The 26981-nt window shown below is 34.5% G+C and overlaps 1 protein-coding gene across 1 annotated transcript; it reads right to left on the bottom strand.

Annotated features, from left to right (window-relative positions):
• Window positions 1-213: 213 nt before the first annotated feature.
• LOC145673867 (uncharacterized) lies at window positions 214-26556 on the bottom strand. The gene is made up of 3 exons (XM_081743645.1): window positions 26498-26556; window positions 12009-12079; window positions 214-1605 (listed from the first exon to the last, which is right to left on the bottom strand). The coding sequence occupies exons 1-3, from the start codon at window positions 26507-26509 to the stop codon at window positions 366-368; spliced, it is 1323 nt and encodes a 440-aa protein (XP_081599771.1). The 5' UTR covers window positions 26510-26556; the 3' UTR covers window positions 214-365.
• Window positions 26557-26981: the final 425 nt, after the last annotated feature.

Genomic DNA, 26981 nt, shown 5'->3' with positions numbered 1-26981 from the left:
TATATATATATATATATATATATATATATATATATATATATATATATATATATATATATGAGATTTAAAGCGGATGTCTCTAAATTAGATTTTCTATTTATCACAGCAATTTATCCATTTTACTAATAAATTGAGAATATATTGTTTAGTAAAATGAGTTACTGTTCTTTTATTAACTTGAAAAATATGTAAATATAAGATGTAAGTCTTAGAATAGCTTCCTCGGTCTTATTTTCTTATTTAATGCTGTGTTTTGTATATCCATACTGATAGCTATAATTCTCGGATCGTGTGTTAAACAAAGTTTAGTAATTCAGAGCTAACAACTCTGAGTAATAAATCAGAGATTCTGAATTACAATGAAATTATTGGTGATTATCAGCACGTTTCTCGTTTCCTACATGAAGTTTAACAAAAGCATATACATTCGATTTTTTACTCGGTTTCCCCTTCCATGAGTACTGCCAAACGTCCTCATACGGCAGTTCATATTGAGCATGCTGAGTGCTACCTTGTGCGCTAAGCAAATGAGCGTTGTTGTTACTAATTCCCTTGCTATGACTCGAGGAAACATACTGTCCATTCCCATGGGTACCAAATGAAGATAAGTCGCTAATTTCTGGTTTAATTACCTTCAACGGACTTGCGTCTGCAACGGCAAGTTGATAAAATTCATTTTCACCGTTGCTGCTTTCTAAACCTTGAGTGGCACCACTAAGATGCAAAGTCTGTTGTTTTAATTTGTTTCCGTACTTGGAAAGTTCGCTTAATTCAGTCCCGAAGTTGTTCTTCTGATGCTCTGGAAACTGACTAAGAAAAGACTCTCCTGAGTTATGACTTCCAGTAGGATTAAAGTTGCTCTGTTGATGATGCTGATTAACTAGAAGTTGTGGGATTGCTTCTTTAATGGTGGGGAAATAATCGCCAAAGTGTGCATTGTTTTTAGCAAAAAATTCTTTTAGCTGCTCATATTTTAGTTTGTGTTGTAGCTGTTCTTCAAAACTCTGCTGATCAGGTAAACTGGCATAATGTTCGTGGTGCTCCTGCACTGGCTCATTTTTTAATGGATATATTTCTTCTACTTCTTCAGCATTTGGTTTATTGAGTCCACCTGCAATGAGAATTCCATACTTATGCTCCTCTCCACTCCCTCCGCCTCCAAACAGCCCAGATATATGATTGTCGTAATGTTCTTGAACTTCCAAAGGAATTTCAGCATTTTGTGTATGTAATTGATTTAGGTAACTAGGGCCCTGTTGATGTGAAGGTTTCAAGTTTTCCTCTATCTGCAAACCAGTTTTGATAGCATTACTGTAATGATGTTCTGCGTGATGATGAGGTTTCGGTACACGATATTTCGTGTTCAACACTTTGATGTTAGTGTTCAGTTTTGACTTAGACGGAGGAATTCTAGGGGGAGGAGCTGGTATAATAATTCTGATTTTCTTCCCTCGGCCGCTGTGGAGTAGAATTTTTGGTTTCTTTACTACGATGTGATAGTTATGTCTCGTATGCCTATGGCGATGTCTGTGGCCATGGTCGTGGGAATGATGGTGAGAGACTTCTCTTGGCTTGTAGTGCACGTCATACGAATCACTAGAATGACTAGAAAATAAAATAAATGGCAATATAATGTAGTCTAGTTAATCCATAATAAATCACAGAACATTTTACTTTTATTTAAAAAAATCGAGAAATTAATTCATAAAACATACTTTGAATGCAGCATTTACATTGCTAAAGATAAATATAGTTCAGGTTATAGGTCAGGTTCTATTTTATTACAAACCAGGAAGTGTACTAGATAAAGAGAAGTACCGTATTTACGCGAATTTAATGTGCACCCTTGTTGTTCAGATGCACCCCAAACCACGGTGAACATTAGAATATTTAACATTAGATTAAGGTACAACTTGAATCTACAGTCCACTGGTAACTTCATTAAAGCTTATCGTCACTTACGTCATAATGTATTGTTGATTTTTTTTACTTCGTCAAATTTATTGTTAGGAGTAATTATGAGTGTCATTGTCAGAAGTGTAAGTGATGTGTTACTGTTAAGCCTATATGTCTCACTGTTAGGAATATCCAAGTCATGGCTAGGAAACTTCAAGGACATCAAACACAATTTGCTACTAAATAACATATAATTTTCATACACAGTGCAATCACCTATATGTATAAAGATGAAAATATGTTTGTGACTTCGCATTCCTTGAATCACCCGATCGATCTCAATCAAATTTTCAACATAGATGAGGCTTGGTCAGAGAGTGTTTTTATTGTGTTAATTTGACGGTACAATATACAGGAGGGCAGATATATATAGCTTAATAACTCTTGAACACGTGACCGATCTCGATCAAATTTGCCACATACATGAGGTTTGGGCCCGGAATGTTTTTCTTATTTCACTTTGATGGTGCAACTTATTGGAGGGGAAGGACGGTAGAGATAGAAAAAAAATACATAAACAATGTAAGTACGTTTGTGACAATAACTCGAACCACTCGATCGGTCTCGATCAAATTTTCAATAGAAGTGGAGTTCGTGCCTCGAATGCTTTTTTTATCATTTCATGTTGACGGAAGGGAGAGGGAGAGATATTTGAAAATGATCGAAAATGATCGATATTAGTGTCAAATCTATAGTTTTGAGGTCACTGAGGTTAACAGTGTCACTTATGATGACGTTTAAGTCTAAATTCAGCCCATTATATCCAAAAGGAAAAGTATTTTGCCCTGCGAAAACAGGTTTTCTACTAGTATTTTATAAAGCCACAGACAAAATTAGGGATGATATCGAGACGAGACGAGACGATACTTTGTACAGTCTCGGTCTCGTCTCGGTTGATAAGTAGCAGTCTCGGTCTCGATCTCGTCTCGAGTCAAAAATCGCCGTCTCGGTCTCGCTCAACAAATGCTAGTCTCGATCTCGGTCTCGGTCTCGAATGCCAAGTCTCGGTCTCGTCTCGAAAGTCTCGAAATAAATTGTGTGAAATTAAAATTGTGAAAGTATTATTATCATACAGTCTGTCGTTTCCGCTTCTTACTTTTTGCCTTCATTCTTGACAGAACTATGGTATGATGTATTTCTTCGTAGCTAATTTGCTAGCGCTAATGCTTTCCATGCGTGTGTTTCAGGTTCAATCATCAGTGGGTATAACATACCTGGGATAAAACCCTAATAGTAACCCATATTTCACTTTCAGCAATAGACTTTGTCTCAAATAGCCTCAGTACTGCCTATGCAATTAAATTCTATTAAATTAACTCCAGTACTATACAGTAGTTTATTTACTTCCTTTGAATCAGAATTGTTCAATACCTCCTAACAGATAACGCAACACATAGCAGCACGAATGTATTTAATCATACCGAAATTGAAATTTTACAATTTCTCAGTTATTATCCAAAACGTTCTGCTTTGATTGTCATTTTAAAAACAGAATATAATGTTCATTATCTTAACAAATAGATTAAATTATTACTACCATATATTTTGTTTCAAATTGATCAATTGCTTTATTACTGTTTCACATCTCAGTGTTTAACTCACATTTTAAAACAGACACTTCCTTAACCTTATGGTGGGATCTACGGCACAGTTCGCGTCTCACTGTAAGTACATTCTGTTTCTTATACAACTTTATAAGGTCGTAATGTATTATATAAGCATATATCCAGTGCCGTAACATAGATTAAGCTTATCCCTGAGTTCTCAGCAGTGCATGGGGCCGCGGTGGCTCTGTGGTAGAGCGTTCACCTCTGGTGCTTGGGGTCCCAGTTCGAATCCCAATCCCCGCCAAGTGAACTTTGTGGTAGACAAACATCGTGTGCGTGGGTTTCCTCGGGGTTCTCCCGTTTCCTCCCACTTTCTTCATTCCACCATTTCATTCATTAGTCATCATCATCGTCTCCTTTAGCCTAACCGGCATAACCGTGGGACGTAAAACTCAAAGATTTCATTTCATTTTTCTCAGCGGTGCATATGATCTTTATTCGAGAAAACTAATCATGCGTTCATTACGCTAAAATTTTACGAGATTGCTAGAAAATTACTTGCGAAACATGGACATACATATTATGTAAGTATATAGGTAATTCGAGCTATATGTATATATTTTCTCCGTCCCGGCAAAACAAGTGATTCTTAATTTTCTTGTTTTCTTTAGTATTAATTTTCGTAGTTTTGCTGCAATATGAAGTCAAAAATATTTTTTCGCTGTACGAATTTCGTTAAATTTTGGATCTGTTTTTACCCTACCTTACCTAGTAAAAGTTATATATATATACATGAACTTTAGAGGTAGACTATGCTGTCATTTTTTGGTCGAAATTGAGTTAAGAAAACTTTTTAAATAGACTATGTTCTTTCTAGTGGTGTAACAACGTAAGTCTAAAAGCATCCTATTACTTTGTAACTACTTAGTATAGTTTGAAAACAGTACTATAGATCTTACTTAAGGAACTGGTTTTTCGCTTCTCTTGTAAAATTACGAAATTATGACTTGGTTTAGTGTACGTCTGAGGTCCATATATAATAAAATCATAGCCATAATCATAATTAACCATTGTCAATCAACTGCTGGATGAAAGTCTTTCCAAGTCTTCTCCACGACTATCTATCTTGAGCAATTCTTTTTCATGTTACTCTCCAGTTGTTTTTAATTTCGTCAAACCTTCTTGTACAAGGACATTTCCTAGGCTGTTCTTATCTCGTAGTATCCTGTCTAGAATTGTTTTTGTTCATAATTTCTTGCAATATGTCCAGCATATGTTCCAGCCCATGTTAAAAATTATTCAATTAGTACCAGTCATTAGTTGCAAAATAATTAATTTTCACTGTATATATATATTTGGTCTACAAATAGTTCAAATCAGCTACTTTTGGAGCACAGACACGCTACTTTTTAATCTTCGAATCTGGCAACACTGACTCAATGATTTAAATCAACACAATGTGAGGACCTCCATTTGGTCTAGCGGCTAGCACGCTTGACTTCGGTTCGCGTGTTCCCGAATTCGATTTCCGGTGGGGGTACAGTTGAACGACCGAAGTGGTTCGGTTTCCATTATAATCATTAGATCCACGTCTCCTTTAGACGCCCTAGCATAATCATAGAACATTAAATTAAAACAAATCAAACCAAAAATCAACACAATGTGTATTACTAACTGTAAATCCTTGAATAATCGCATATAACTAATGGTATGGATCGAGTTTGAGATGGTCGGTGGTCAAACTAAAACAAGTGAAATGTAACTTGGGTGTATTTTGATCTTTTAATTAAGCATGATTTTGTGTACATCAGGCCCATGGCTTAGGGGAACAAGTAGTGTTCCTGAAAAATTATCAGTTACATTTAATTTCAGTTACAATTTGCATTTACATGTATTGCTGGAATGAAAATCTTTGATATTAACGTTATAAATAGCCCAAAGACTATGAAAAACGTCGTCTTTTGAAACCATTCTTGCACCATAAAGCAAATTACGAGTTATTAAAATATTTTGCAGCTTAGTTACGTTGCTTGCACTATATTTACAATAATATTTAGCAGTTTATTTAAGTTGGCAACGCTGTCTAAAATAATGGAATTGCAACTTGTTTCAATTAAAACAACCAAAAACTATTGTCGTAATGCTATAGAAGCAAACTAAAACAACAATCATTATAAAAACTTAACACAAATGCGTTATTTTAAGCAATAAAACAATCACTATCCATGTGTTTGGTATCTCTGAAACGGTTTGAAATAACAATTCTTGTAAATTACATTACAATCACTTAAGTCTTTTGGAAGCATCTATATGATGAGACGTGATATGTCAGCACGTTTTCGAAGTAAAGTCTTTAGAAAAAGTTATTTTTTTTTCATTTTTTGTAACTTTGTTCCTTCATTCATTCGAAATACATTATACCATGATCATAGTATTTGCCGCTAGGACACAAATGATGCGCATTGCACCGTCTATGCTATTTGAGTTACTAGAGATCTCCAAAAGGTTGATGTTAGTGATACTGTATTGTCCTTTGTTACACTGAATAATATATGTAGTATTGTGGTTTTCTTTAATACCTAAATTAGAAATAGGTAATACCTTACACAGTGCAATTTGAGAAAATATAACTTTATTTTGCGTTGGTAACACTGCTTGTTATTATATCCCCCCTAGGCAGATCCAAGGGAAGGGCTACAGGAGTTATATCCCCCCCTTAATGATCAGGTATACCGTGAATAAAATGAGCTTCAATCCTGCTTTACACTGGATAAAGAGACAAAGTATGGTTTAGTCCCTCCCTTAATCATATCCTGGATTCGCGCATGTATATATACCCTGTTTCACTTTTTGTTCTGTTCATTGTCACAACTCTGTTTAGTGTTTTAAGGTCTATCGAACGAGGTATCACTTGCCCCATGTTTCCATTTAAAATTTTAAAGTTGGGTCCTGGGTCCCCATGAAAAACGGCCCTGGGGAGCACCGCAACAACATCATTCGATTTGCCCCGTGGATTTAAATTTTTGAATTTTTGTTTGGTTCATTTATATTCAACCGTTTTCATACTAGTGCTACTGGACCTTCACCTGATGCAGGTAACATATTTTGGGGGATATTTTGAATACGGTGACCGATATAAAAATATTTTTCCACATCTCTTTTTTAGTTTTTAAAGGCCTATCGAACGAGGTGTCATTCGACCCATGTTTCCATTTAAGATTATAAAGTTGGGCCCCGGGCCTTCTTGAAGAGCTGCCCTGGGGGCACCGTGGAAACGCCATTCGATCTGTCCCATGGTATTTCTTATTTTAGTTTTTGTTCAGTTTATTTATGTTCAACCGTTTTCGAGATATTTCCGTAAAAAGATTAAAATGGACCACCCTATATATATATATATATATATATATATATATATATATATATATAAGGGCGGATCCAAGGTTGCTATAGGGGCTATAGCCCCCTTGGCCCTCAGGTATACACTGGATAAAATGGACTTCAATCCTGTTTTACACTGGATAAAGCGGCAAACTATGTTTAGTCCCTCCCTTGATCATATCCTGGATCTGCCACTGGATCTGCAATAGTGTTTGCAATTAATGGAAATAATGTCCAGATAAAAAAACAGGTGTCAATTTTTACCAATTATTAAGCATAATACAATGATATAATTATCATCACCATAGGTTTTATGCCAGAATTGTCAGGTCACTTGCTGCAACTGAGAAGCTTCCATGCCCCACAGTCTTCCCATAACATCTTCGTCTTCAAGTATGATTTTTTTCTGTTTTGATATCGTTTATCAATTGTATTCTTCTTCGCTCTCTCCATCTCTTTCCTGCCACCGCACCCTTTAGCAGATATCTCATGATATACAATTCCTTCTTAGCCAATGTTCCAAATAGTTTTTCTTCCGATTCTTAATAATGTCTAAAATTGTTCTTTTCTCACCCACATTCCTAATACCCTCTGATTCGTTTTCCGCTCGACACAGTAAATTCTCTCTATCCTTCTCTACACCCACATTTTGAATGCTTTCGGTCCTTTTTCATCATTTTTTGCGTAATTTTCAAGTTTTTGCCCTATACAGCACAATACCTCTTTATGAATCCATTTCTCAACTCTTTATTTAAGGTCCTACAAAGTAGTATTTTCTTCCTCCTAAAGACTTGTTTCACCATTACCGTCCTTGCTTTTATTTCACGCTCTTACTTCATATCATTATTATTAATGCTAACTAGGTATCGAAAATTAGTCACGAGTTGTAATTTCTCCCTCATACTTCTATATTTGACACCGACTGCTTCGTTCCAATCACCATTCTTTTTGACTTTCTGACATTTATTTTCATACTATAAAAATGTTATTTTCATACTATCTATCTATCTATCTATCTATCTATCTATCTATCTATATATATATATATATATATATATATATATATATATAGATAGATAGATAGATAGATAGATAGATAGATAGATAGATAGATAGTATGAAAATAACATTTTTATAGTATGAAAATAAATGTCAGAAAGTCAAAAAGAATGGTGATTGGAACGAAGCAGTCGGTGTCAAATATAGAAGTATGAGGGAGAAATTACAACTCGTAGATAGATAGATAGATAGATAGATAGATAGATAGATAGATAGATAGATAGATAGTATGAAAATAACATTTTTATAGTATGAAAATAAATGTCAGAAAGTCAAAAAGAATGGTGATTGGAACGAAGCAGTCGGTGTCAAATATAGAAGTATGAGGGAGAAATTACAACTCGTGACTAATTTTCGATACCTAGTTAGCATTAATAATAATGATATGAAGTAAGAGCGTGAAATAAAAGCAAGGACGGTAATGGTGAAACAAGTCTTTAGGAGGAAGAAAATACTACTTTGTAGGACCTTAAATAAAGAGTTGAGAAATGGATTCATAAAGAGGTATTGTGCTGTATAGGGCAAAAACTTGAAAATTACGCAAAAAATGATGAAAAAGGACCGAAAGCATTCAAAATGTGGGTGTAGAGAAGGATAGAGAGAATTTACTGTGTCGAGCGGAAAACGAATCAGAGGGTATTAGGAATGTGGGTGAGAAAAGAACAATTTTAGACATTATTAAGAATCGGAAGAAAAACTATTTGGAACATTGGCTAAGAAGGAATTGTATATCATGAGATATCTGCTAAAGGGTGCGGTGGCAGGAAAGAGATGGAGAGAGCGAAGAAGAATACAATTGATAAACAATATCAAAACAGAAAAAAATCATACTTGAAGACGAAGATGTTATGGGAAGACTGTGGGGCATGGAAGCTTCTCAGTTGCAGCAAGTGACCTGACAATTCTGGCATAAAACCTATGGTGATGATAATTATATCATTGTATTATGCTTAATAATTGGTAAAAATTGACACGTGTTTTTTTATCTGGACATTATTTCCATTAATTGCAAACACTATTGTTAATGTTTAGAAAAAAAATATCAAATGAAAGACAAACTTCGAGGTATTGGAAATTATTCAATTATTTTACATATAAAGATCATATTTTGGCCAATTATTGTCATGCGTAAATATAATTATCTTTTTAAAAAAATATAAACATGTTATTGTGTTTCAAAATCCCTTGGTTTTAATTTCATACACTGCATATACAAAGAAACTACTTTTATACACAGTAGGAGCATTTGCACATTACAGACACTATTTGATAACTTCCAGAGCACATATATTCACCCCTTTTAGATACTGTATTTTCCAAGTTATGTCCCAAATGTATTTGCAAAATGTGTCATCACTTTGTTTCTGAAGTGTTTGATAACAAGAAGTGTTTTAAATGTGTCATACTCGATACTGTTGTTCGAGAATCAACGGTTTTCGACTCGCGAAGCACAATTTATAAACACTATTTTATCAATTGTCCCCTCAAAATCTTCACTAAAAGTGTTTAAATGGTGTTTTGCTATTTACAGTGTATTATCGAGACTACCACAATCATTTGCTCAATGTATGGAGATGTACGAAGATTAATAAATGTCAGAGATGGTTTAGAAATTTCCCGACAAAAATTTGGTCTCTCAGATAGTCTTCAGTCTGGAGAACCTTAACACTAGAAAGACAGAATGAGTCAATGTTACTCGGTTCTGTTTTAAAATGCAATTTACTTTAAGCGATTTTCGTTTAATTCATTCAACTTTTTTGCGACTTTGTCACATCTTTTCCCAGTATATTATATTACATAAGTATTTTGAAAGTATTATTGTAATTGGTTCTCGAGTTGTTGCTATGCGAATAAGGATGGGAGATTCATTTTGAATCATTATTACCCAAATATTAAGTTTTGATTTTTTTTCTACATTTTTCGAACCAAAATACCTAGGTATTAGATTAGTATCGCAACAGCAGTTATAGCAATGAAGTTAATTTTATCATTATATTGCTGTTATTATTATTATTATTATTGTAATTATGATTATGATTATTATTATTATTATTATTATTATTATTATTATTATTATTATTATTATTATTATTATTATTATTATTATTATTATTATTATTATTTGTAAACAGCAGTTCATTCTGTGATCTAATTTTCTTTTGGACTTTTATGTATTAACCTCTTTCTGTTTCTTAAACGCATATATCGGAATGATGCAGCACAACTGGCATGACAAAATACGCGACGACAAAAGATTTTGAACGGAATAATAGCATGAATTATGTGTTTTTAGTCGAGATTTATTTTTTCCTTGAATATGGTTTTAAGTTTAATATTGATCCTAGATATTTGAAAGTATCCACTTTGTCGAAAGTATTGTTTGACATGTTGACACATCCACAATTTGCTGTATTAATATCCTGGCGAACTTCATGTGTTTAGTTTTCTCTGCATTTACTCCCAAACCCATGTCCCCGCAGGCGTTTAAATGTTTTACAAGAAAAAAAAATAAAAAAAAGAATAAACATAAAAATAATAAAATTAATATTCTCGTAAAATACACAAAAAGTTTATTATTTTCGGGTAAAATGAAGAAATGGTTCTAAGACCATAAAAGCATAGAGCGCAATTGATCACAATGGATTATACCAAACCAGTTACAACAACCAATGCTTTTTCAGTTTTAGTCCTATTTCTTCATGTTATTTTTTTGTGCAATTTTGAATCTCTACCTCATCAGATAGACTATAGTCTCAAAAGACACCGAGTCTAGTGTATATTTGTAAATATTAACATGCCGAATGTCTCGTATTTGCAAATAACACCACATGCATTTTATTACTAATCCAGACATCGTAAAGGAACACCAGCGCGATTACTACACAGGAGCAGCTATAACATTTCGATAACTACTACGACTGGCGTTAGTTTTTGACTGGTTAATTCCCCTTTCTTAGTTTGCAGTGGTGCTTCGATAGAATTTTGATCTAACTCCAGCCCGCCTTAGCTTATAATCGAGCTCTTAGATTTTTGCCAATTTTGTTTGCAGTGGAACTCTGTTGGAAATTTAACTCTTTGCTTAGCTTGCAGTGGAGCTTTGGACAATTCCTTACCACAAACTACATAGCTTACTGAAGAGCTTCGTGATTCTCCTTTCCCGCCTAGCTTGCTGTGGAGCTTTACGGAGCTCTATCCTCTTTTTGCTTGCAATGAAGCTTTAAATATCTTACCCACTTCACTTAGCTTACAGTGAATCTTTGTGACAAGTCCTTACCTTTGTGCCTTTACTTTGGAACACCTACTTACCCTAATTATTAGTAAACTTTATGCTTATATAGTAAAACTGTATAAAAAATAAAATAAAATAAAATAAATATCATTAGAATCATGCTTTCCTTATAGAATAAAACAGATTGTATTGTAAACTACTAAAAAAGCAAAAAAAAAATGTAAGTAAGTGATATAGAAAAGTACAAAATATTTTTTATACAGATTTTGACAGATTTTCAGCAGATCGAATGCAGTACGATTTTTTTTTTTATTTTCGGTTCGAAAGGGGTAAAAATATAGATTTTTTTTAAAGAAACACGTTGCATGTATACAACCAACAATAAATATTTGATATATGCTATATAATAGGAGGAGATAAACACTCAAGCAGTGTAATGGATATAGGGACATTATTTTAAGAATATTCATCTTCCACTCTTTTTATGCAAGTTCTGAAATACAACCCGAAACTACGGGTGGTCACATGAAGTACGTTATAAATTGGCTTTATATCAGAGCGCTCCTCATGCTATTCTTTTTAGACATGCATTAGTAGAATTTAATTTTAAAATAAGTAATTTTCTTGAAAACAATTAATTTGTATGATTTATTTTCACATTTTAGCACTTTTTGTTTTATTATTTAAAGTATGTTTTTCCAGAGGCATTTATTTTATAAAATGTAACTTACGATAATTACATTTTAAATGGTTTTCTGTATCTTTGTAACTATTAATAAACTAGTTGCAGTTTCAGTACTTTCAATAAAGACAATTCTGAATTATTTAACAACACTTACTGCGAAGGATGTTTCTTCGCATCAGCATAATGGAGAGTGAAGGCACATACAACTGTTGCTGCGAAAAGAACCTGAAAAAGTGTAAATAAAAAAAGGTACATTGATTAGTCAAACAATTTACTTGGTAACATTACAACAACATATATTCAAAATTTAAAGTACATATGATTATGAACTATTTGACGAATCTCCTTCCTAAACTAGGGATAAAAAAAATCCCCAGACAGTCACGCACTCGCTCACTGTAAACACTGACTGGAGGGGGGGGGATGTAGATCAAACGAAAGAACAACAGTCTGCTGCATGAGTTGACAGTTAAAACAAGAATAAAATGATTGAATATCATTGACATAGCAAGCAGCAAGAGCAATGAGTACACACGGATTTTTTTTTTTTTTTTTTTTTTTTTGTCAAGTGTGCATTTTGACTTTTTTCCCCTTCTGCTAATAGCGGTATTCTTCATCAGTGATGCTGTGGGTATGACAAAACAGTGGGCCACAACAAGGGGAACAGTGGGCCGCAACGAGCTTGAGAACCTTGACTGGACTAACCATTCATCCTACTTTATTTTACTTCACAACAACAAATTTCCAGTTGCATTTGTGAACAAAATATCTCCTAGAGTATGACATCATTCCTTAATACTTTGACACCCTTCTGCTCAAAAACACAAATCGCGCTTTGTTGCGTGTTATGGCATACTAAAGGAGTAATTATTCCCAAAATTTCAGATTTTTTCATGTAGGCTCATTGGAGATATTGGACAGTGAAATATGCCAAATTGGCCCCCAACTTTACGATTTTTTCAGGTCTTTGCGAGCAGCTACAGGTCTGCAAATTTTTTAGTATAAACTTATCACCAAGGACTACATGAACACACAAATTCAGATCCCTACGTCATTTGCTTCCTCTTCCCAAACATGTCTTCAATGTCCAGAAATGTTGTTACTGTAGGCCCTGATTTTACTCTTTTCAAGCGTTTTAGGCAAAAATGTTAAGTAATCAAAGTTTTAGGTCTGCACAAGTTGGAGACGTCCAACAATTTTCAATTTGGTAGGACAAATACATGCTGAGATATTCAAAACAACGAAAACGCCTGAAATCGAGATCACGTAAAATGGCGGCAGCCGCTGCGTAGCTACGAGTTGTTTTAAAAATCCAATGATCGTGCTTTTAAGTACCCTGATATAGAATAAATATTCATGAAAAAAATATTTAGAGAGGGTCGAGTGGCACATGCTTGATCACAGAATAGATTGATTCAAACGATAAATCCCAACGACAAAATATATTTGTTTTCGCAAACATTTTCAAGTGTATCTTTCAATTAAGAAGAATAGTTACCCATCAACTACTTGATAAAAGTATTGATCGAAATTTGCGTATAGTTTACTCATATATTGAAAAAATTGCGAGAATGATTAATTGCTCTGAATCAATGTGTACTTTCTTGATGAAATCGTTAGACATTACATTCTGTAATTTACTTAATTGTTGGCATATTCCTCTCAGAATTGCCGTAATATTTTAAAACTTTTAGGTTTGAAATTGGGTAGATATTAAGCAAACAATCCACGATTTATGCTTTAAATTATCCACGGTTGAAAATGTACCTAACTTTTATATTAATATCTCACAATATGAAACATAAGATAGCACTGGTAATCCTTCCGTTGGTCACTTCACAATAACACTTAAACGAAGCAGATTTTTGAATGTTCTGTTCCTATTTGTTTATTCTATTTGTTAATAGAAATTTAGAGTTATTATCTTGGCCAAGTTCGTTAATGGAGTCAACCGTTTGTACCAGTGTTTACTCTTGCTAGAAATAAAACTAAAAGTGACTATTCATTGCATTCATTACACTAATAGATAATTGAACAAGCAGTTGGTTTTCCAAAAATCTTACTTTAAAAAAATGCTTTTTATGTTTTTGAAATTAATTTTAACTAAAGAATTAGATAATCAAAATCATGCTCAACAAAAGAACCATATGTCTAAAGAATTGTTATTCATTATGTGCTTGGTTCCTTTTACCATTTAAGCCGATTCGACGTACACGTGTACGGACCACACACAACTGCTAGAGGCAGTTCGACGTACACGTATACGTCCCGTGTACTAGTGGCGACATTTCTCATTTTCTGCCATCTGTTGTTTTCCCACATAAACGAAAATTCATGTCACTCAAAAGTAGACTGCAATGTGCTGCTATCTGTTGGTTTTCCTTCTTACTACGCCAAATTATGTTAAATCTTGCGACATTATGCGAAAATTGCATATTTTTTAGTGTTTTAAAATTGCCGGCCTCGCAGCGGGTAATGCGCACTTAACTTCCGGCTCGAGGAGTTAATAAAACAGATGATTGATAAAACGTTAATAAATAATTTTCATTTCCTGAATGAGATTCGATCTCGTGACAGACAGGTATTACAGTTGCATAATGACTACAGTGACTAGATATAATATGCCAATAAGCTAACCTCCGAAAGCATTGAAAGAAATATATTTGTAGTCTGTTGTTCTGTTGATGCTTGTGAAGCAAATAAAAAAATCTCGCTTTTACTTTTGATACTTGCGTGACAAATTATTCATATTTAATTAATGCTTTCCTTTGCTAGGTACTGTTTTAACATTTTACGCTTCAAATATTTCACATTTCTTTCTTTTATTTTAAAATGAATACTAGTGGCAATAATTACCGAAATGACAATGAAGAGATTTTGTAAGATTGAAAGTAACCACTTTCACTGACTACTTTCTATTTTTTAAAATGATTTTCCTACAGGATTACTTGTCACTTGACAAAAATAACACTAGTATATGACCTAATTAAAGACGTGAAGTAACATTTTAAAAATAAAAATTGAAGGGCTACGGCAATGCAATACAAAATTAAGTTGATGATTGAAGCTATTAGCCAGCACTTTTTATATAATTATTATTATTATTATTATTACTATTATTATTATTATTATTATTTGAATTGTGAAGCACTTTCATTAGGCCGACTATTATACGGTCCACCCTGCTATTTCAGTTTAACATCCCATAATCATAACATCATAATATGCTCTTTATGCTAAGGGGGACGAATATTAAAACAAGTGAATGATGATGGAAGCACTGGTAGAATGAGAAAGTGGGAGGAAACGGGAGTATCCCGAGAAAACTTATGGACACGATGTTGTCTACCACAAATTTAATTGGCCGGGGATCGAACCAGGGACCCAATGCAGCAGAGGTAAGTGTTGTACCACTGAGCCACCGTGTCCCTATATTGTCTACTTCTATAGCAAATATAAGTTATTTTGAACACACACCACTGTACTGGTCTGCACATACAGGGTGGCTCAAAAGTGGGTACACAGTCCACTACTGATCGGCTCATGACATTTTATATCATTTACTTATTGTTTTCATACAGGTATTGACTTAGTTTCTTCCTTATCTGTTCTTTTAATTTCTTTTTACTTATACCTTAAGCTAGAAACAAACCAAAGCGAATAAATTCATTATCTTAATAAATTAGAATGCCATAGTTGATCGATAAAGGTTTGCATACCTATTTTTGGGCCACTCTGTATTTTTATGTAGTATTAACTAAAATTTATATAGTTTTGTGTTGGCATGTATATTAGAAAATAAATATTGTTTAATGTATAACCGAATACTACTAGGAATATTTGTATATTAACACACATACATGCAGATACGATTAGGACTAGCATTAGCAATTAGATTTCTGGTCTTTCGGTATTTATGACCATGTTAACCCGTCTCGTATTAGGGACGACGTCCCTCGACGATCACACTATAAGATGAACGGAAGGAAGGAATGGTCCTTGGCCTGCATGTTAGGTATCATTCCTTCATTTTGTCTGATGTGAATGAGGGAAACCCAGGAAAACCTCAGGCTTGCTGGCCTGGAAAAGTTTTTACACTTTTTTGATCTATTCTCCCCATTGTCGATGTCAGTTAAATGCAACTATGAACCACTAAACCTGCACAAATGTAGAATAAGAACACTTGGGAAATTCTGCTCACAAAAGCACTTAGAGTTCAGTTAATTTAATTTAGCGTCCCTTTCAGCAGCGACGCTATATGAGACGTGTACCCAGTGATTAACGTCGAATCCGAACCACATGAGCTCCCGCCGGGAATCGAACCCGGGTCTCCCACGTCAAAGGGCACTTAGAGAAGAAGAGTTATGCATGGGGTAGCCTTGAGGCATACCAAATAGTCTCCCAGGAATAACCAGAATATACAGGGTGAGGCAAAGTTACGTTGACAAACGATTTTTTTTTTCAGAAATTTTAGTAAGAATTATAATTGAATTGACACAGGTTTAGGATTAATATAGTATTTTATGAGATTCGAAGTGACAGCTTTTTTTTCTACATAATGTTAAATGTTTAGTGATACGTACGGTCATGCGCCGCACTTTTTCACAAACATTTTGTCGCATTAATGGTGTAGCGATTTTATCACCGAGTCCAAGCTTGCGTGACGTTAAGAATAATCACCTCTATAAAATTCTTAAAAAGAAAAAAAAAATACTGACTTCAAGAAAAGCGCTAATGGTAGAAAATAATAAATACGCTAAAAACCGGAAATAATAAAGTGCTTAAAAAGTCATTATTATTATCTACATAAAAAGAAGTCTGTACCAAGAAAAACAAATTAACGCCTCATAAAATTATCGTCGAATATTCAACGAACTTAAAAAGTTCGTTACTGAATTCTCTACGTATGTGTGCCTGTCTGTCTGTCTGTCTGTTATTTGCGACCTTTTCAATTTTGAACCCTGCATTCGATAGAGCATCAAAACCTATCAGAGAAAGTGATTATTTTTTTCGCTTCACTCTTACCGTTCCCGAGATATTGGCCAAAAAATGGCCGATTTCCAGTAATTTAAGAAGCCATATCTCGGGAACCGTAGATCATAGAGAGATCGTATTGGCGTTGATCAATATCTAAAAGGATGGTAAATATTTTGGTACCAAATAGTAACCGATGACTACTGTCCAACTGGCCCCTGGTTTGTCAAACTGCCAGTTGCCCTGTGGCCACCAATTAATATCGGTACCAAAACGTTTACCATTCTCCTAGGTATTGATTAAGATCAATACCATCTCTCTTTACCGTTCCTGTCATATTGGCCCAAAATGGTCAATTATTTAGATATTTAACGAGCCATAGCTCGGGAACCATAAGTTGTAGAGAGAAGATATTGGTATTGATCAATACCTAAGAGGATGAAAATATTTTGGTACGAAATAGTAACCACTTTCCACCAACTAATATCGGTACCAAAATTTTTACCATCCTCTTAGGTATCGATTAACACCAATATCGTCTCTCTATGACTTACCGGTCCCGTGATATTGGCCAAAAGACAGTTCCGATTTCGGGAGATTTAAAAAGCCAAATCTCAGGAACCGTAAGTCACACAGAGATTATATTGATGTTGAGCTGTACCTAAGAGAATGTGAACATTTTGGTACGAAATAGTAACCTGTGGTCACTTATCAACTGGGAGCTGGCCGCTGTTCCTCAGATATTGGCTTCAAAAAGTTCGAATTTCGAGAGATTTAAGGAGCCATATATCGGGAGTCATAGAGATATATTTTTTTTTTTTGAATTTTTGCGAGACTAGAACAAGGTTCGGATAAAAAGATTTACTTTTACATCTAGAAACAATGACAGTAATCCTTTCCACTCCATCTCTTCGTTTTTTAAAGGTCGTTCTGGCAATGCTCATGGAGCATTCTCAACTGATTTGTTATCCAATAGCTTAGTTAGACACTTACAGTGGAAACATCCTGATAAGTGGCATACCGATATAACGGAAGTAACAATGGAAATGGGGAACAGTGATGGTGAAATGTTTTGAGGACGCATCACAATGACGTTCGCCATCTTGAAGTCCACAATCTTAAATTTTAAGTAACTGTCTTAAATGGAAAGCACGGGATGCATAATGCCATTTTAATAGCAAGGTTTCATGAAAATTGAGTGGCACTACTTCTTTTTTCTCTAGCTTTAACCATTACAAAGACAAGGGTCACTCACTGGTACATAACCATTACGGTCAATTGGGGGCAAATGCATTCTGAATTCCCAGTTACGCAAAATTTTGCGAAGTGTGTCTACTGTAATATTGGAACATACACCCACAATTCGTTTCTTGGCATGTTAAACATCCCATTTTTTTTTTTTTTAAATCGCTTGCACAATAGACTTCACATGACTCTACAAGTGGTAGGCAGTGAGTTCAGGTCAAAGGAAAAAAGTGGGTATTTCACAGTACCTCCCGATCAATAAATGCATTAGGAAGCTAGTAGTCGAGGTACTCACGAACACAGTTACCGTAATGGGGTGGGGCGCTGTCATGCTGGAAAATCTTAGTGAAGGGCCCGTCATTCGACAGCAGGGATGGCAATGTGTCGTCTTCTAACAAGCACCGACAACCAATTTCCTTGATGAAGCATGGACTCACAATGCAAGGGGCCCACACAACACACCACATTATCACCTTGCCGGAAACATCTGAGGATGTGTCAAATCAATGCGAATTACAATTTGAACAGTATCAAACATTTCATTTGTTAACCTTGCCCGAGACGTCAAGGTTTGATTAATCAGTAAACAATAAGTCAGAGGACAATTTGGAGTTTTGTTATAACCTTTCTGTGACCCATTGAGCACAATTCAGACAACCATCTGGATCATCTTCTTTAAAGTGTAAGTGAAGTTGCAGCCTGCAAGGGTGGCCCTTATTCACTGACATAATACCAATGATTGACGTGCGACTCACAATATATTCGCAGGCTACACTATGCGTGGTTGTCTTGGGACTTTTACTGAATTATGCCGAAACTGCCACAGTTAATGTCTCGTACTCTTGCAATACTTGACCACTAGTCTTCGGTCAATTTGGAATTTTGTCAAAAAATTTGAACAGAGTGCCATTGCTAAAAGGAAATATTTCCGAATGACGGCGGCTAAAATTGTCTGTAATCAACCTATCGCTTCATTCTCCAGAGATCAGCAAAATTTGAATGTGTTTGAATGCGTTAAAATCATTTTCTGCTAGTAAGTCACCTATAACAATACAAACAAAGAATCAGTCATAACTTCGTAACGATTAGTGCTAGACGAAAATAACAGTGCCACTCATTTTTTTTACGAAACTTTACTATTAACATAATATATCGTATGCCAAGCTTTCAATTTAAGAGAATTACTTAAAATGCAATATGGCGGACTCATTGTGCGTCTATTCAAACTTTTTTTTTAAATTCTAATACCCAACTGCATTGTTATTTTGGTTATATTTTGCAACGCTTACTACTTATTAGTGTGTTTCCAAGCATTTGGAATAAACAATTGTTTTCTGCGTTTTACGGAATTATGCATGAGCATACACATTATATTTGCATTATCATCCCTTGAGGAGTTTCATGTTTTAACTCCGAAGACTGAAATTAAATCTTGATAAAATATGCATGGAACCTGCGATAAAATACACTCTTTAAAACTGAATAAAAGAATAATAAAAAAAACGAAAATCTGTATTGAAGATATGCATGACCATGGACACAATCAAGTCAAGTTATTTGCGATATTAACATTGTCAGTCGTTAAAGAGTTTCATACTCCAGCTTTGAAAACTATTTTTGGTAGGTCTGCAAAACCGTTGACTACGCTCGCAATATTCTTGTTTGTCTCTTCTACTGCTTTTAGTCAACGCCAGGTTTTTTAAACTCCTATTCCTCTCCGTGTGATTTACTTCGAGGAGTGCACCTACTTGTGACGTCACAGACTATTCAGCTGACAACGACTGATTCAAAGTATTAAGTAGAAAAAAAAGAAAAAGAGTCGGCTCCTGTTACTGAATTAAAATTCTTTCAGAAATATGCAAAAATAATATTACAAAAAGAATCATGAATCAAAAATCATGAAGTGGAAGTGACTAGATTGGTAGATTTGAATTTACCTCATTTGTGAGCGTTGATGCTATATAGGACGAAACCTACAACTTAAAATGGAATTAGAACACATACAGGGAGTCGAAGCCTGAATCTTAATCAAGTCACTAGATCAAAGAGGATGAAGTAGCATTGTGTATCTAGAAATGAAGAGGCATGAACCAGTATTGAAAGACATCTTTTCTACTCGTGATATGTTAGTTGCTGTAAATTTTGGGGCCATCACATTATACAGTGTGGGCCAAAAGTTATACAGGGATTATAACTGTGAATAACTTTGTCATTTCCATTGATATCTCCTAGACTTAAGGACCAAGAATGAAAAATTGTTTACTCTTATTTGTGAAATATAATCTCAGGTTGGTGCCCACCAATATGGACCTTACAAATTCCGGCCTTATGTAGCACATCATTTATGACAAGGGCCAACCTCAAGACTTCTGGTCCGAGTGCCCGTATTTCTGTACGAATATTGTCCTTGAGTAGCTGTATTATTTGTGCTTTATTCGCATACACTTTGACATCCAGATAGCCCCAAAGAAAATTATAAAGTAAGGCCAGGAAAACGGGATGGCCAGTTTATATCAGTGGTTCTGGAGATGATGGTCCCCAGAAGCCAACGTCAGGACCTTGTAGCGAACGCTTACGCATGGCGTGTGGATTTTATTGCCTCAAAACTGGCAATTCTGTCTGTAAACAAAGTCATTTAGTGATAAATGCGGTTTGTCAGTCATCACCAACTTGAGGATGAAATCATTCTCTTATGTGGTCAATTCCTGTATTCGACCTGTCTTTGACGACAAGAAAGACATGGCCCATATCTGTGAGAATTACAATGTCTTGCACCTACCTGAGATTATATTCCACACATAACTGAAAAAAAAATCTTAAATTCGTTGGTCTTTAAGTCTGTGAAATATCAGTGGAAACCAATGATAAATAAAGTTATCCATAGTTATAACATTTTCGTAACTTTTTGGCCTACCCTGTATAACATACTTCATTTCTGAAAGACTTGTAAACACAATAATTACAATAGATTGAGCTAATTACAACAAAATCGCATGATCATTACTGAGACAAAGTAAAATCAAATTGATAAACATGTCTGTATGAAGCAGATCATTGTGAGAATCTAAACAAAAAATGAGGTCAGTATGCCTTTAATAATTAGATGCAATCAGTTATATGTTGACTTTTAGTACACAGTAAATTACTTGTCATCTCTAGATATTTCAAGATTTTGTCAAAGTGGAATAAAATATATAGCATCACTGTCACGCAATCGGCCAGAAATCCAGTTGTAAAATTTATGATGCACTTACTTCATAAGAAACATGAAATATTCCTTTCAGCTGCAAGTTTATTAGCTTATATGTTTGACCACTAATTAAGACTAGCCATAAAGCGCGTAAATCTTCGATGTTGTTTTGGATTACTAGTCAGTTGTCAGAAGTAATTAAGGATACGTCTATATTACAGATTTTTGCAATGTTTGATTTTTAAAACTTTCGTAATTGTTATAAAGTTATTATTTTTAATAAGTAAAATGTTAATTGGAGTTGTTTTCCCAGTTTCCGTCAGAGAAATGTAAATAAAATTTCAGTTATCTCAACTATAAGAAGCTAACTACCTTATTACAGTATAACCAATATAATACAATGCTTTTTCATTTTTAATTTTCTGTTGCTTAATGCTTATTATATTTATAACACAATTTTAAACATACACGAGCTGTGATCAAAAAATAAGATAACTAATTTTATTAGAAAAAAAGTAAATAAGCTTACATGAAATTTTGATTTAATCTCCTTCAAAGTACTGTCCTTGACTAGCAGTGCACTTATCCCAACGTTGACTCCATGACTGAAGCAATTCTGGAAGGCTTCTTTTGGAAGGGTGTTCAGGTGCTCTGTCATGGAACTCTTAATGTTAGGAATGATGTCAAATATTTGCCTTTAAGTGTTTTAATTTTTTGGGAAGAGCCAGAATCAGCATGGAGAGAACAGCGAATGTGGGCAGACATGATTTTTTTTTTCGACCAAAGTCTCGAAAGTCAAAAGCAAAGTGTAGAAGATCACATTTTCGTGGTGAAGAAGGAAGCCATTTGCCCATTTGATGGACCCCTTAAGATGCTTTTCACGGACCCATACGAGGTATTTAGCTCTTTGAGAAGCTCTTTAATAGTCATTATTCACCTGTTTGAACAAACCATTTGTGCCACTCTTAGCTCGTTTTCATCTCTTTCCGACTTCGAACAAACCGTTTTTGGATCTGTATGTCTGACAGTTCTGTCTGAAGGTATGTTTTAACCCGCTTGCCCTAACGTATGTACTAAGCCAGTAGATCAGGATGAATCCCATTTACCGGTCATATGCCAACTGTCATATTGCCCACAATACGACCAAAACCAATAATTCTTAATGAACAAATATCACGCAAAAATTACAGGCACACTAAGCAAAACGTAAGAATCAAAAAAAAAAAAAGATACGGACAGATTGCCCGTGAAATGGTCAAAACGCCCAACTGTTCAAGCAGCCGCCGGGAAAAGTGCTGAAAACTGAAATTTACTAACAGCTAAATTTAGTCAAGTGAGTGTGACATTACCTGCTGGACATGTGATTACTTCATGTTGCCTTATAATATTTTTTTTTACTTCACTTAATTTCATATAGCATTTTCTTTAGTATTTCAGAACCATTTAGTTTCTTTTCCTGCAATTTCAAAATATTTTAAATTTGAAGGCTCTCCTTTAGTTTTACAATTTGGTAGTTGTGCATCAAGAATTTGAAGATATCTAACCTTTCAAGTAGTTAATATGAACTATATCATTTTAATCAGGTAGTAACTAATAGCAATGCACTATCGTCTAAGATTGTTTCTCTAGCATTTAAAGTCTGGGTATGGACTAGCCACTACTTCTTTTGCGAAACTGTAAGTTTCCAATAATTATAAATAACTTACGAAACATTTCCTTTATATTCGTAATGAGTGTCTGATCAAAACAAAACTATGTTCTGGTATCTTATCAGATCTATTTTTGGTAGGGGATTGCGGAGGCAGTATTCCGACCTCAGAATTACAGTCATGTTTTAAAAATGGGCTGCATTTACTATTTTGCCGCCATAGTAAAATTCTTAAAATATTACAAAGTAATCTGCATGCAATATCGACTAAAATATTCAAATAAATGATTTTTTTTCCATATGGGCTTGAAATATTTGATCCATATGGTTATTTTTGAATTTCTCAATAAACATATATAAATTGCTATAAGTGAAATATTGTAATTACAAAAATAAATTTTATATCTGATGCCTGCACAGCTGTAAGTTCATACATGCAATTCATAGTTTACTTCCTGCTTTACAGTTAAAATCATACTCTTTTTACATTTTAAAAAGAATATTTACTATTATCTGAAGACAATACTAGCAGTTCATAGTCAGTGTTACTAAAATATTTATTTCTTAACAAACATCCACATGATCTTGGAAAAGTAAATGAGCATATGTTTTCGAGAATTACTGCACTATCTGAACAATATTATCTGGCTTCTTGTGAAAACATTTTTGTATTTAATGTACAGTTTACTGTCCCTCTCAGCAGCGACTGTATGTAAGACGAAAGCTTACTGCTTAATGTGGGATCCGAAGAACATAACCTCCGTCGAAAATCAGACCTGGGTCTCCCACGCTAAAGGAAAATGCGCTTGTAAGACAAGACCTTTTCTTGACTCTTGTGCATCTGAGTTTGATAGTTGAAACTGACATTACAGGTGTCTTAGAACAATAACACAAAAGAATGTTTTATTTAGTGGACAATGAAATATGATGGGTCAAATATTAGTAGCTGATATCATTTTAATGTAAAATTGAGCTGATCAAGTTGTCAGATGATGAAAATTTATTTTCAATATATATATTATTTGATATATTACTTGAAAAAGATGTTCGGAAGGGAAGGAAGAACTCTCAATATTTTTCCCGAAATCGTATCCAATTCTGTTTTTAAAAAAAATAATAAAAAAATGAGCATGCATTTTCCGAAGAAATATTTCTGTGTTGTTTAAACGGTATATCTGTATCTATTCCAGTAGGGACATGGTAACTCAGTGGTGAAGTGCTTACCTCTTGTGCGTGTAGTCCCTGCTTTGATCCCCGACCAAGTAAATTTGTGGTGACAACATCATCATGTCCCTGGTCTTCTTAGAGTACTCCGGTCTCCTCCCACATTCTCATTCCATCATCATTCAGTTTCCTTAATCATCCGTCTCCCTTACTTAACGGTCACAATATTTCATTTCATTTTCATTTTTGTCTTTGTTCAAAACCTCCTTTTAAATGAGTTTTTGATTATTTTTTTTACACTGATATGAAACCCAACAATACGCACGTGTATTGCATGGATGTCTATAAGCAAATTCGTATTTGTGTTAGTTTGCGTTTCAGTTTAGCGTCCCTTTTAGCAGGAAGGCTATATGAGACGTGGTCCTACAGCTTAACATGGGATCCAAAGCACATGAGCTTCCAGCAGAGATCGAACCTGAATGTTCCATGCCAAAAGCGTGTGCGCTAAACGCTTAGCCACAAGAGAGCTCTATAATCAAATTGAGTTAAATTGACTTGGGTAAAATGTTCCTTTTCAGGACAAGGCTATACTTGAGGCCTTACTTAGTGTGACATCAGTGAGTTGTGTTTTTCATGATTATGCTACCCAGGCGTTAATGAAAAATGATCCTTAGCAAAACTCAAATTTTCCAGCAGAGGTATGTGAAATGGCCCACACCATATATATGCTTCAAATACTGATTTGATTCATATATTTTTTTTTATTCTGTGAGATAGAAGAAAAACAAATATCAATTAATATGTTTTTCTAATTCTAGATATGAAATTATTAAATTTTGGCCCGAAAGGTTTATTTTGTAGTTTATTATGTATATCAGTTTATTATGTAAACAAACAGTGACAATGAAAATTAAAGTTAAAATTGAAGTGAAGCATTTTAATTCGTTTATATGTATTAAGTGTCTTCTATCACAATTTCTTTTTTCTGTTCACGTATTTGAAAAAAAAATGCAAAAAGTTATGCTACTGAGATACGATACATAATACTCCAATCCTGAAACAGATACTGTTGTACAGTCAGCGACAAATGTTCTTTCCGTTTGTTAAAGTTTATTTTTGGAATAACGGTGGTATGTCTGTAAGAAAGAAAATTATATTCTTTTTAATTTACTGACAACTGTGTTCAAATCATCCTTCTATTCTGAAGTTAATTACGAAACTAATTTCACTAAAAGGAAAGAACTTTTCAGTTAAGTTTGAGTTTAACGTCCTGTTCAGCAGAGAGCCTATAAGAGATGGGTTCCACATGAGGTCTCGTTGGGAACCCAACCAGGGTCTCCCACATCAAAGGCGCGTAGGCTAACCGCTTAATCACGAAGGAACTCGGGAAGAAATTTTGTCCCTGACTGTACAACGATTTCCATTGTCAGCAAATTAACTTTCAAACCAATTGTGACAAGAATTTACCGTAACCAATACTCGCCAACAGTACTAGTTTTGTCAACAATAGTTTGCAAATTATCCAGTTAGTTCTACAATATATCGTAAAACAAAGCAGTGGCAAATCAGACAGACGATGCAAGTTCTAATATAGTATATATGAGACTTGGACCTTTCACACAGAGAAAAAAAAAGTATGTGATGTACGCAAAAACATAGGTTAAATGCATAAATCTTGTGTTTTTGGACTCAAAGTACTACTATCTGCAACTGTAAAAAAGTAACATCCTGCACCAAACGTATAACTGAAAACTTATGTATTATAATACTTTCCGTGTATGTGTTCCATCTATACGTACTTTCTGTATGAAAGAAAGAACTTTGTATAGACGGTTGGTGTCTCACATACAGATGGACATGTGTAACATATAGCTGACGTAAGTAACATATTTAAGACTGTTAGATGTCAGACATCCTGAAGCGGCATGGTGTAACATCTAAGTGGAAAAAAGGTAGTACCTTTGTTGCATATGAATAACATATGCTCCATACTGATTTCTGTAGGGAAAATATGGATTCCGCATATCTGTACAATATACCGCTGTCCGGATAACGGATTTTTCTCAGTGTGATTAACGTGGAATCCGAAAAACATGAGCTCCCACCGGGAATCGAACCAGGGTCTATTACGCCAAAGAAGCACACGCTAACCACTTAGCCAAGAATGAGCTCTCGCAAACCAGAAAGTGTGAAATGTTGTGGAAAATTTCTTGGAATAAGACATCCCTTGCCACTACTCACAGGTTAATTTAAATATATTCCATCCTAATTGGCAAAACTGTTATGAAACACCACACGAAACGTTTTAGTATGCATCTATAATTATTTCCTTCCATATTCACAATGTAATACACTACTGTCATTCACAAATCAAACGTAATGCACATGGTAATACACCATCAGCGAATATCACTGTACGTACCAATAATTTCATTTTCCTGAGTTGTCTGTAAGTCACAAACGCACATACAACTTGTTCTGTCTTTGACCATTGACAAACTGTAACGGTGCGTAAAACTGATCTTCCTTTTTATATGGATAATTGGGCTTCTTACAAAGTACAGAAGAAAAAATAAAACTATTTGGATTAAAACAATGGAAAGTATATGCATTTCTTCAATAAACATGTTTTATCGTACTAAAAATCTCTTTATTTTTCGTTTAATAATCGCAAAATAACACGCGAGTACATTTATTGTTTTTTTCGTTCCTTGATTGTTCTTTTGAGACCAATTACGACAAATTTTCTGTCAATAGCCGCGACCTATGATGAAAGACTAATTAAAAATGCGTGACGATGAGTGAACAAGATATTGTCAAAGTTTCTGTGCTCTGCAGGATTTAGAAGCATTCTTTAAAATATTGTATTATTTTTTAATTTCACGCCCTACGTAACAACAATCATA

This window comes from Thermobia domestica, chromosome 17 (genome assembly GCF_964235325.1).
Source record: "Thermobia domestica chromosome 17, izTheDome1.hap1.1, whole genome shotgun sequence".
Lineage (NCBI taxonomy): Eukaryota > Metazoa > Arthropoda > Insecta > Zygentoma > Lepismatidae > Thermobia > Thermobia domestica.
This window is presented reverse-complemented; position numbering and strand designations above follow the sequence as displayed.

What these genes read in the sequence shown, in the direction of transcription:
- LOC145673867 (XM_081743645.1), bottom strand. An exon ending in GCGAAGAAACATCCTTCGCA is followed by an intron (nt 1,606 to 12,008) that starts GTAAGTGTTGTT and finishes TTTATTTTCTAG; the next exon opens with TCATTCTAGTGATTCGTATG.